This window comes from Rhagoletis pomonella, unplaced genomic scaffold (genome assembly GCF_013731165.1).
Source record: "Rhagoletis pomonella isolate Grant_MI unplaced genomic scaffold, Rhpom_1.0 Rhpom_scaffold_00011, whole genome shotgun sequence".
In the NCBI taxonomy this organism is placed as follows: Eukaryota; Metazoa; Arthropoda; class Insecta; order Diptera; family Tephritidae; genus Rhagoletis; species Rhagoletis pomonella.
Window position 1 is genome coordinate 29,516,607 of NW_023458565.1, and position 13,547 is coordinate 29,530,153.

Genomic DNA, 13,547 nt, shown 5'->3' on the forward strand with positions numbered 1-13,547 from the left:
TTCTACAGCAAGAGAAACAGTAACTTAAAGTTAAAAATTAAAAGAATAAAATAATAACTTAAAATTTGAAATATTTTAACATTAAATATGGTTGGGATTGTTGGATATGTGCTTATTTAAGTGGCTGTGTGTGTGTGTGTGTGTGTGTATACGAGTATGTATGTAGAACTGAGAGTGCGTATGGCCTTATTTAAGTTGTATGTGTGTGCACGGGAGTGTGGGTGTGTGTGTGTGTGTGTGTGTGATACATGATTTTAGATGTGCGTATGCAAATTGAAACAAACTGTAATTATATTTAACTTTCAACTATAACTACTAAAACTAAATACGATAATCAGCATTAAATTAATTTATAATTAACCTGAAGTGGGAGTAGACGACAGCACAAAAGGGGGGAAAACTTAAATTTTAATAATGTAGATGTGTTTGTGTTTTTTTGTTTTGTTTTTGTGCTTCTTACAAATTTAAGGATTTTCGGGTGGCTCATCTGGTGTTAGTAGACTTTGCGGTGCATTATCGAGATCGGCCAAAACGACCGACGGAAATTCTTCATGCACCGAATTCGAATTCGAATCTTCTTCGAGTACGTTCGGCGGCTGACGATTTCCCGGTAGGAATTCATCCAAATTTGGAATATATTCGACAGTGGCGTACTCAGTTGGTGGCGCCATTGATACTGTCTTCGGTATAGCTACTTCAGCAACCTCTTCGACAGCAACAGCCGATGATGGCACTACCGCAACTGGAGGAGCCACGATCTTAGTTAACTCAGAAAGAACCTGCGGCGGTTGTAGTGGTTGCTCTTCTGTCTCCTTGAAAATATCGGCCTCTGCTGTGGGCACCTTTTCGCCAACTGTTGCATCAATTTTGCCATCAAATGTTGTTTCCATTGTATTATTATTCAAATCAATCATATTCGGTGACTCTTTGGCTGTGTTCGGTGCGGAAGTTATGGTGGTTGTTGTCACTGCATATCCTTCAGCCATGTTTGGTTTACCCGCAACATGAATATGCTCAGCATCGCCTGTTTCATTAGTTTCCAAAATTGGCGCTGTTGGCTTTGTCGGTGCTTCCAAAGTTTCGTCCTTCTCATTGGCTATAGGTTCGGGTGTAGTAGTTGTTGTGGTGGTCGTCGTAGTGGAACTTGTGGTTGGAGTGATTGCTGATAATGGCGCAATTATTATTGGCTTTAAAATCGGTTTACCTAGCGGCGCAATCAAAGGTGGCAACACGTCATCTGCATTATTCAATGGCTGATTGAGTAGCGGTACTATGACGACGGGTTTCGCATTGGCCAATACTTGTTGGCTCAATTGCGTGGGTATAATCAATGGATAGTTATTGACAAACAACATTGGCAAAACGGTGCAAACCTCTTGGTCGCTCTCGAAACACTGTGATTTGCCACGTATGCGCGTCTCTTGCTTCAGCATAATGGGGCATAGTTCGTTGAGGCGATTGTCACAGAGTATTGGATTGTCTGCAAGAACACATATGAGTATGGTTCGTTGAAAATTAAGAAATAGAGAAGAATATGGAGCGTAACTCACCATCTAAATACAATTCCAATTTGCCAGGAACATTGTGATTCATGCACCTCGTTTGCGAAACTAATTCGGAAGAAATCGATGATATTTGGTTGCTCGTAAGGTTGGCTTGACACAGTACGGGTAAGCCATGGAAATCCTTTTCCAATCTTGTAATATTATTGTAGGCTGCCTTTAAAATTTTCAGATTTGGAAGGAATGTCTGGAAAATAATAGAAGTAACTGATGTTATTTAAAAATATTAGAAAATTTCGTGGTTATTTCTCTGTAGATAAATTAAAAATTTTAATTTAGATTCCTATTTTTTATTTTTCTATATATACATAAGTGCTATACTACGTAGATTTTACATATTTCATCTTTAAATTTAGAATTTTCTCGTAATCTGACTGGCTGAAACCATACATACATCGTTTTGTCTTAACCCTTAAATCTTACTTACGAAAATATGTTTTTTTTTAAGTAAACGATAATAGAGTACTTTTTAAAATTTTAATGAAATTAAAAACAAAATGTTTTTGATATTAGAAAGAAAAATTTATTTAGAAACGAAAACAAAAAATTTAAATAGAAAAACCAAATTAGTTCCTAAAAATTGAATGAAATTAAAAAACTTCCTAATAAAATTAAATAAAAAAAATATATATTTTTCTCTTTAAAACAATAACATCTAAAAATTAAACGAAATTTTGCTAAGAAAGCTTAAGAAAAAATACATAAGTTTCTATAAATTAAATGAAATTGAAAAAATTTCTTTTTAAAACAATAAAATTTAATAATTAAAAAAAGTCATATAAAAAAAAATTGAATAAGTTCCTAAAAATTAAATGAAATTCAAATAAAAATACTTTTCTTTGTAAAACAATAAAATGTAAAAATTGAAAGAAAATTAAATTAAGAAAAAATAAATAAAATACAAGTTTCTATAATTAATAAAAATAATATATATATGTAAAATTTAAAAGAAATTGCAATTAAAGAAAAATAAAATAAGTTTCTAAAAATTAAATGTAATACAAATTTTTTTATCTGTAAAACAATAAAATCTAAAACTTAAAAGATAATTAAAGAAATGAAAAAAATTGAGTTTAAAAAAAATTTAACTTCCCAAGGATTCGAAACGCGGATCTCTTGAATGCCACGCCAGTGCTTTGCTCACTCGGCCATTGCTACTGTTGGAGCAGCGGCAGCAAAATAATATACATCTCGATTTGCAACATGCATAAATGATTTCTCTCAAAAGAGCTTTTCACCATGAAAGTTGGCAAGGGAGCTTTTTTTGTGTAAGACTTTCGTGGCAGAATAAAAAAAATCGTTCAAACTATCTTGCCTACTGGCCGAAGATCTTGTCCATCCGGTCGTTCCTTCGTTAGTTTAACTCTTCAGACAGACTAATGGCGTGTACTTCCGCTTGAACTATGTTCCGATACCTCCCCATGGTAACAGACATCTTAGTTCTGTGTCCTGTGATCCCTGGACCTATTCCTTCTGGAGTGTTCGCATAGTTTGTATATTAAACCGATGGTGCTCTCCCTAAAATGAATGCGACCCAGGTTGATTGATTGCTTGGATCAATTATAAACCCTTTCCGGAGACTATGGTTTTGCAGCTTAGCGAAAGACTTAACAAAGACCTCGACCGAATCATTTCTCTATTCTTTTGTGCACTACATACATATTATTGAAAATATAACTCACCCTCTCCATTTCCTTCAGTGTCAATAGTTGATTGTGCGACAAATCTAAAATCTCCAACTTCGCCAAACCGATAAAATCCTCCGGTAGAATGCGCTCCAGTTGATTGAAGGACAAACTCAATATACGTAAGCTGTTCAAGCCCATCAAAGCACCATCCAAGGTTTTCAGTTCGTTGTGATCCAAATTAAGCTCGAACAAGTATGAGTTCTGATCGATATTGTTCTCCTGATGACCGGTGAGACGTTTGATTTTATTGTTATTCAACATTAAATGACGCAGCATCACCAAACCACGAATCTCGTTCATTGAGAATTCTTCGATTTCATTATATGAAATATTGGCACGATACAAACGACTCAGCGGCAAAAGGGAATTATTCAAAGACTTGATATGATTAACCGAAAAGTCGATATCCTCCAGCATTTCACATTCCAGAAAATCATCCTGACGCAGATACTCGATCTCATTGTTGAAGGCATGAAATTCGTTCAAGTTCTTCGCATGCTTGAAGATAGCATCAAAGGTGCGTATGCAATTGTGTTGCACATGCAAATTCTCCAGCTTGTGCATGTAGCGCATACTCTCCGGCAGGCGATCTAAGCGATTATTTTGTGCCATAATCAATTTCAAGCGATTCGATTCGGGTAGCTCATTATCCAAACTGCTGATTCTATTCATATTAATGAATAAGGATTCCAATTTGTCCAGATGTCGAAGTGTGCCATTGAGATTTTCGATTTGATTGCGTCCCAGATGCAAGGTAAATAAACTGGTCGGAAATGCGCCCTTATCCAAACGTTTTATATTATTGCTGGGCAAGAAGAGATTCACAACCATTTGTATGCCTTTGAGGTCATCCTGCAGCACGGAACGTATGCGACAACGTCCCATATCGAATGTTTTCACAATTGGCATATGATTCAACATGTGCTTTGGGATTTCTTCGAGTTCATTGTCGCCAACACTGAGATACTCCACATTTGATAACCCTCGAAAAGGTAATTCAGGCACCGATCTAAAAATAGGAAAGCAATAAAAAAGACGAATAAGAAGAGGAATTCATTTAAAATAAGCATTCGTAAAGCAGAAAAAATGGTAATGGTGGTGTATATGTATGTATATGTACATACATAGTATGTACTATGTTTATAAATATGAATGGAAAGCTTCCGACGGCGACAGCGCGTCAACAAAGCCTATATCAGTAGAAACGTACATATATGCATATACTTATGTTATCTTCAAAGAAATACACATGCTTACATATGTACAAAAATATTTAAAAAAAAATTCCATATGTACATTAGGGCGGGTAAAATTTTTTTGACGATGCGCGTATAGCATAGGAGGATTCTACAGGTAAATCTAAACAAATTTAGCGAGGAAACCATTGGTCATTCTTTACGACACTACAGCAAAATGCTTCGCAATTTGGCAAACTCCAAATTGCTTTTAGACCCATGGTTTCTTCGGCAGATCAGCTTAGAATTACACGTAGAATCCTTCTGTGCTATACGAGCATAGTCGAAAAAATCTCCCATAAAATTGACCCGCCCTAATGTACATATCTGTAGGCAATTTATATATATTGATATAGATGTACATAAGTACACTCGCAGTCCCGAAAAGCTTACCATTTTTTCTAGCCACTTCAATTTTCAAAATTTTGGTTCCTAAATTTTGTCATTTCATTTGAGGACGTACCATAATAATAATAATAATAATAGATTGGCGCTTACACATATGTTAGTGTTTGGCCGAGCTTCTCCTCCGGTTTGTGGCGTGCGCCATGATGTTGTCACACAAAGCGGAGGGACCTACAGTTTTACGCCGACTCCGAACGGCGATTGTATTTTTATGAGAAGCTGTTTTTCATGGCAGAAATACACTCGGAGGTTTGCCATTGCCTGCCGAGGGACGACCGCTGTTAAGAAAAAACCTTTTTTCTATATTTTTTGCGATGTTGCTTTGACCAGGGTTTGAACCCAGGTGCTGCGCAGTGGAAGCGCGCACTGCTTACCACTACACCACAGCGGCCGACAAGGACGTACCATACATAAGTAATATTACGAAAAATGTGATTTCGATTCGAAAAATATCAATTCATTAGCCGTCATCGATTCGCCACTTCTCGCTCGCTATGTTTGAGTTCCGGTCGCTAAAAGAAGAATTTTGCATGTGAAAGCAACAACAAAGTTAGCTGGCACGGATAGACGATAGCGAGTTTGTTTGTACCTCATTGAGTTCGTTCGTTTCGCCACTCGCTAACTGTTGGCGAATCGATGACGGCTATTATTATATTTGGGGTGTTCACAGTTCGTTCCAAATAGTGTCTCAAAATGTAGACGTCTACATTTTAAGACGTTTTCTAACCGTAAAATCTGTGGTGTTGTTGTTTCCCATACAAAATTGGAAAACGACGCCGTCTACATTTTGTCAAACTCAAAGGTATGTTTTTTACGCGTCTACATTTTGCAACCTCGCAGCAGAGTTGCATTATGGCAATACTAATCACATTTTTTTTATTTATTGGGCACGTTTTCTGTATTTGCATTTAATTTGAGCGCAATTTCTGATGAAAAGAAACAAATCAAGGAAAAGACAAATATTACAAATTGGTAATTAGGTTAAATAATTACAATTTTTCAGAAACATAATCGAAAGGCGACATATAAAAAATGCACGCAAGGAAGAAATGTCTGGCAACAGCAGCAAAGTTTTGAGACGATTTTGCGACGACTGCTAGAAAGGGGTGCTCACAGTTTGATGCTAAAAATGTCTCAAAATGTAGACGTCTACATTTTCAGACAAATTTGGAACGAACTGTGAACACCCCAATTGTCTCTAATTAAATTGCTTGGCCTGCTGATGTGCAAAAAGGTTTTATTTTTTGAAAGAGTTGCCACCTGCAAAATAAATTATTACAATATGGGTATCAAATGAGATAGTTTTAAAAAGGCTTTACTTTTTAACTGCATGTACGACTGTTGCCACCTGTTTAAAAAATTTAACTTAACTTGAATTAAGGCTAAATTATTATATATTAGCTAAAACAAGAAATATGTATCACAAGATGGGTGTCAGACGAAAGAAGTTTAAGAAGGTTTTGGTGTGAAACTATTTTGTTTCTAAGTTTTAAGGTTGCCAGCTGTTTGAAAAGCCGGATTTAATTAAACTATACATACGTTTTTTGAAATATTAAAATATAGGTGTCAATCGAGAGGGCGTAAAGAAATCTCTTGTTTGAAGAGGTTGCCACCTGTTTCAAAATTTAGATTCAAATTATTTAATAAGTTAAATAAATCATTAAAAGATGGGTATCAATCAAAATGGGTTTAAAAAGGCTTAATTTCTGAACACTATTTCGGAGGGTTGCCACATGTTTAAAAAATCAATTAATTTTAATTGAGGCAATTAGGTTATTGAAATATGTACAATAACAGTATCAGACGAAAGAGGTCAAAGACGGTTATACTTTGAAAATATTTTAAGGCGGGTCGCTACCTTTTGGAAAAGTGGAATGTAATAAAATGAAACACATATTATATGAAATATTAAAATATAGCTGTCAAACGAAAGAGTGTAAAGAAATCTTTAGTTAGAAAATTTTTGAAGTGTTTTAAGTATTTTAAGTTAAATGAATTATTAAAACATGCTATCAATCGTAATGAGTTTGAAAATGCTTTGTTTCTAAGTTATATTCTAGAGGGTTGCCACGTGTTTAAAAAATCGAATCAACTTAGCGCACCAGTCAGTACAATGTCAGACGAAAGATAATTGAGAAGCTTTTGTTTTGAAAATACTTTTGAAGAGAGTTGCCACTTGGTTGAAAAGTCAAATATACTACAAGGTATATGAAATATTAAAATAAGAGTAATACGAAAGATTTAGTTTGAAAATATTTTTGATTAGGGTTGCCAACTACTCGAAAAGCAGTTTTGAATTTCAAAAATGAGATTTTAAATTAAAAGATGTGCAATAAAGCTGTATTTTTTGATGTTAGAACACTTTTTAGTCGTATCGGATGATTTAAACTGTGATTAAATGAAAACCGACACCTCTCTTCACTCAGAAACGGCTTGGCGGATTTAGATAAAATTCGGCGCACGGATCGTTTTTGACTCTGACTAAAATTTGGAATATTTTTTAGGTTTTTGAAGAGGAATTAAGAAGTAAAATTAAATTTTTGCGGGCTCACTTGTATGTATTACATACTTGTGACAGCCAGTGTACATATTTATATGCCACCATGCTTCGGTTTCTTTGGAGTTATCAATTGCACAGCACCGAAACCGCCAACGCCACCGGCATCGAGAGCAACCACGGTGGGCAGGAAGCGAAGATAGGTTGCATAAAAATGTCGACAAAATCTGAAAGCAGGGTTGTATTTGTTGATATCTTAAGGTTAAGAATCCGCTTAAATTGAAATCCTAGCTGCTCCTGTTTTAAAGATATCCACATTTTATACACTTCTGATAGGATATATTTGCAAAAGAGGAAGGCGTACTTCTCGATAATTAGAGCATATTTATACGAAAAGAAATCTCATACAAATCTGTTCCCCTTTTTTAACTCACTAAAACGGATCAAATCAATGTGAAACATTTTCATTTTTTCCTACCGAGATCGAGATTTATACAACTTAGATAAAACACCACAATTACCTTTTTCTGTAGCGTGAACTTTCTCATTACAAACACTTTCAATATCGCAATATATGTATGTATGTATACAATATTGTATGCTATATAATACGGTAGTAATTTTTTATTAAAGGCTATAAGCAAGTAGCGCAGGCAAGTCGCACTGCGCTTGTGCAAGAAATGAAAATGCTCTAACTTAGGCCAACGGTACTCCTCATAATAAGTAAATAAATTCAAAGCTTGTATGAGATTTATTTTGGTATTTATGTACTCTTCTGTCAGGAAATAATGACTATTGTACATCCAGAACACAAATGCGATCATAAAGAAAATCGCATGAAAGTATGCGCTTTGTTTGTAGGGCTGCCAGACGTCCCGGTTTTCCCGGACATATCCCGGTTTTAGACTATTTGTCCCGGTGTCCCGGTCCAACCTTAAAATGTCCCGGGTTTCATTTAAGTGTCCCGGTTTTCGATTTGATTGCACAACTTTTGCTTAAAAATGACTACGCTGAGAGCAAAAACGCGTTGTAATGTTAAGAAAAATTTTATGAATTTGCTGGGGGAAATAACTCATAGTAAACATGAATATTTTTTATTTGATTATCGTTTTGAAATTTCGTACTTAAAAACAATACTTTCATACCACGCACACGTGGTGTTGAATTAAACTGAACAATTGAATGCACATCTACATGTCTGGCTGTAGCTGAGTGCACGAAGATGCTTGCCACAATTTGCTAATTTCCAGAGCGTCAGGGTTCAAATCCCATTACAGACAGCATGGAATTTAAATAAATTTTTTTTTTAACTTAATTATGAAAAAGCATCCGTTAAGTGCAAAGCGCTTTATTTTAATATTGGCGTATTTCAATTGAATATTTCTATACTAAATACTAAAATTTGTATACTTAAATTATTACGAGTTGGGTTGATGCTCTTTCATATGCGATTTTTTTTTTAAATGTAGCACGTTTTGCATAAGCAATAGTTGATGATTAATATAAGTATGTACCTAAATACGTTAAAATGACATGCACAGAGTTTTACAATTATAGCAAAAGCCAGAAGTTTTGAAACAAGCTCACAGCAACGAAACAAATGACTGATATTTTAATGTTACCTTGTATTTATTTATTTTTTTTTCGTGAAACCTAGATTACTTATAAGTACCGTGCCGTACAAAATTATTGGCTCGGAGACACTTTCATCTGATCACAATTTCTAATCAGATCTTTTAGAAAAATGTTTAAAATGTAGCTTTTGAGCCAATTAGTAAAGTGCAAGTCTGAAGTTACCAGAAAATTTCGTTGATTTTTTGCAATTATTTATTTTTTGCTGACAGTGTCTTCCACATACAAAAAAATGTCGAACATAGTTTGTATGGAAGAAACTCTCAGTAAAAACAATACCAAATATATTGCCTCGTTCAAAGCCATGAGAGAATCGTGAATACATGGTTTTCCGCAAAACAAGCGGATCTTAGTAATTTTGATAAAAATCTTAACGAACTCCGCACAGCTTTGAAAAGTACTGGAATTTCTCAAACTGTCAAAATCCATTTTATCCTTAAACATTTAAAGCAATCTATTTCATTCTTGAATAACGATAGTTTAGGATTATGGTCCGAGCAGGCCGGGAAGTCAGTTCATAGGGAATTCATTAAATTCTGGGATAGATTCAAAATAAATATGATTGATAAACCAACTTTTGTGAGTCGCCTGAAGAAAACTGTAATGACATTTTCATTCCAGCATATATAAAAACTTAACTAAATAATAAAATATTTAAATACTTAAATGCGTGACTATATTATATGGTAAGCCAACAAAAAAAAATAAAAGGAAACAAAAAACAAATATAAAAAAATAAAGCAAGAAAAAAATATAAAAAATAAAACCAAAAAAAGAACAAAGAGGTGCAAAGTAAGTTGCCTCTACGTGGTGCGCCTTGGAAACGATTGAAACCGGCTAAAAACTTACATAAACTTATATTTTCACATAATAAATATACACACATTTACTCACACATACATTGTTGAATATTTAACGCACAAGGATGTTTTTCTCTTTCGCAAAAGTCGGTCCTATCATAACTATGTAAAATGTTGATATCTTTAAAACAGGAGCAGCTAGGATTTCAATTCAAAGGGATTCTTAACCTAAAAATATCAACAAATACAACCCTGCTTTCAGTTTTTGTCGACATTTTTATGCAACCTATCTTTGCTTCCTGCCCACCGTGCAACGTCAGCGCCTCCACTATCGCTTGAGCCGCAGGCCTAATGGAGGTTCACGGATTCTAGAGCGTTTGCCGTTGTTGTTGCTGCTGCTGTGCGATTGCTTTCTTATCAAATTTGCATATTTGAATATTTTTTTTTCGTAAAATTTTCTTCGAAATCTAAGCTGCAAGTAGATAATTTCTTTTTGCGTTTTTGTTTATCTATAATTCATTGTTTTCGATTGAGATTGATAGCATTATGTGTATATTTATTAAAATATATGTATAAATTCATACATGCATATATACATACATACATACATATAAGTATGTATTATTTATGCGCGACCAACTGTGAAATTGTATTTGACGCATTTACATACAAATAGACCAATATGCAGAAGGTCTTAAGTCTTGTTTATTTCTTAATTAGTTACATTTCAATTAACATTGTTTACCACAAAAAATCACATGGACGCATATTTATGTATGTATTTTTTTTCTTTAGCTGATAATCAGAAGACAAATAGAAAAGGAAATTTTAATGACCAAATTGGCGCGTAAATAACGAAATGACCAAAATCAGGGGTAATTGCCTTCCGATTCGGGGACGATTGCATATATGTACATATGTATGTATGTACATTAGGGTGGTTCACAAACAGTAAAGTTGGAATTGTAATGCCCTCACCCCCTAGGATTGTTCTATATCGAAAAAAGTATACCCCTATTTTTTTTTATTTTGAAATCAAAAATATTTAGAGGTCGCTGAAAGTTTTCCATGTATTTTTATATGGGAAAAATAAAATTTTTCGTAGAAATGGTATAGAATTCTTGAAAATCAATATTTTTCGATCGGAAAACTCTGGTTCTCTTCAGGAGACTTTCAATAATAATAACCAATTATTTATTTAACCAGTTTTTTAATACTAACGATTTTTTATTGGTCCGCCCATTGAATTTTTCGGGGTTTTTGTGGGTTTTTGGCGGACCTATAAATTATAGTTGCGATGAAAAAATTGTTAAATAAATAACTGCGTATTATTATTGGGAATCTCCTGCAGATTAAGAGAGTTTTCTGCTAGAAAAATATTGATTTATAAGAATTCTATACCATTTATACGAAAAGATGTTTTTTCCCCATATAAAATATATGGAAAACTTTGGGCACTTTGAGCGACCTCTAAATATTTTTTGATTTCAAAATAACAAATAGGGGGTTAGAGCATAAAAATCCCGACTGTACTTTTTCCCGCATGCATTTTTGGACCACCCTAATGTACATATGTACATACTACAAACTCAGTATGTACGTACATGAACTTTACCTACTACTGTATATTTATGTTGATTGCATTATTTTTACCAATACATACCTACAGTATTGCGTCATGAAATTGGAAACATATTAAAAATAAATTAACTTAACAAAAATATTTAAAACAAACTTTTATGTGCACTAAAATCAATAAACAAAATAAAATAAGTCAATGCGTTTGTTAAGGTTACTAAAAACAAAATTTACTAAATTAACAAAATCCTTGACTTATTCGAACTGATTCCACGCGTCGAAAAGGGTCATCATCCACTTCCAGTTATGGTTTGGTAGGATGTCTCTTACGATGCGGTCACTGACTTGCATTTCTGCAAAACAAGGGGACAGAACAAGGGCGGAAGTTGACCAAGAAACCGTCTTGGAAGCTGTTGTTAAGCCGCTTAACCAACCTCAGTTCCAAAACTCTCCGGCAGGACCCAAACTTGGCTCCAAAATAATTTGCCCGCTTTCATTTCCTCCGACCTACCTGGATTACAAATTGTGGACAGTTTTAGGGGACATGGCTTGCTACAAAAGATGCCCCAGCGTTGAAGTGCGTGAAGGACAAAGGCAGACATTTAGAATGAATGTTTTCTTTCTGTATGTATACAATAATATACATGAAGGTGTATAACAAAAAAAAAAGTTGTTTTTTTTCCACCGGAATTATAAAATTTATTATATTTATAGACTTCCGCCAAAATATTTTTTAAGATTCACCCAAACTCAGCACGATTGGAAAATACCTCCAAAACCTCATTATTTTGATTGCGTTGATAAAATTTTACGTTTACCAGACCGTTTAAGCTTAAACTCTTCTATCATCTAAGCCTTAGCATTCTAAGGTAATTATGTAGAAAATTATTGACATTTTTTTCATTAAAGAACTCATGTAAATCTTAATAATTTTCCGGAATATTTCGGCGGAAGTTTTAAAATATAATAAGTTTTATATTTCACATGGAAAAGCATTATCGATTTTGTTTTTTGTATGGAAGTGATATACCCTAATGTAATATGTAAACAAATTTGATCCAAAAACCTACAATATTTTAATTTTATAGCACGTAAGCAGTATTTATGTCCATATCAAATAAGTAGTTAATATATATTTTGAATATGAAACAATTCGGACCGTAGATGCTGATTTTTCAATCGTATCGATCACCTAACGGGAAATTTTTGGCGTAGTTATTTCCTTCCATATAGGTAAGGGATATACATACCAAATATGAACATAATCGGACCATAGGTACAGGGTTTTCAAATATCTCTCTGGCACTGGTGTGCCATTCGAGAGATCCGGGTTAGAAACATCGGACAGCGAATTTTTTAACATATGTTTTGTTTTTTATTTAAATTTTCTTTTAATTATTACATTTCATTGTCTTAAAAAAATTACATGTATTTGTTTTAATTTCATTAATTTTTCAGAAACGCATTTTATTTTTTTCTATTTATTAGATAGAATTTTTTTTTATTTTTTCAATTTAATTTTCCTTTTAGTTTTAGATGTTATTGTTTTAAAAAGAAAAATAAATTATTTATATCATTTAATTTTTAGGGTCTTATTTGTTTTTTTTTTTTACTTTTTTACATGTAATTTTAGGTTTCGTTTTATAAATAAAAATGTTTTTGTTTTTTAATTTCGTCTAATTTTTAAATAGATACTCCTTTTTTTCTTGGTGATCGTCGGTTCGAATCCTACTGAAAGAAGTCTGATGAGGAAATGTGGTGATTTCCGAAATAGCTATCACTTCTACCATTTTTTCAAATTATTGTTGCTTTTCCACAATAAATTTGCATTTAATACGGCCTCGAGCTCATAAAAATTCTTGAATATAAATGAAAAAATATATATATTTTTAAATTTAATGGCTTAGCAAAGTGAAATTGTGGAAAATAAGCAACAAGAATTAACAAGACAAACTTAGCACAGTGCGTAGGCAACTGGCTGAGTCAGTGGTGATCGTCGGTTCGAATCCTACTGAAAGAAGTCTGATGAGGAAATGTGGTGATTTCCGAAATAGCTATCACTTCTACCATTTTTTTCAAATTATTGTTGCTTTTCCACAATAAATTTGCATTTAATACGGCCTCGAGCTCATAAAAATTGTTGAATATAA

The 13,547-nt window shown here is 33.6% G+C and overlaps 1 protein-coding gene across 1 annotated transcript in view; it reads right to left on the minus strand.

Moving 5' to 3' along the window:
• Positions 1-439: 439 nt before the first annotated feature.
• Positions 440-13,547, minus strand: part of LOC118746929 (toll-like receptor 7) — a 38,512-nt gene continuing 25,404 nt past the window's right edge. Inside the window, exons 2-4 of the mRNA XM_036480918.1 lie at positions 3,245-4,259; positions 1,551-1,749; positions 440-1,480 (exon numbers count right to left, since the gene is read on the minus strand). Coding sequence (XP_036336811.1) covers positions 465-1,480; positions 1,551-1,749; positions 3,245-4,259 — 2,230 coding nt within the window. The 3' untranslated portion in view covers positions 440-464. The remainder of the gene's footprint in view (positions 1,481-1,550; positions 1,750-3,244; positions 4,260-13,547) is intronic.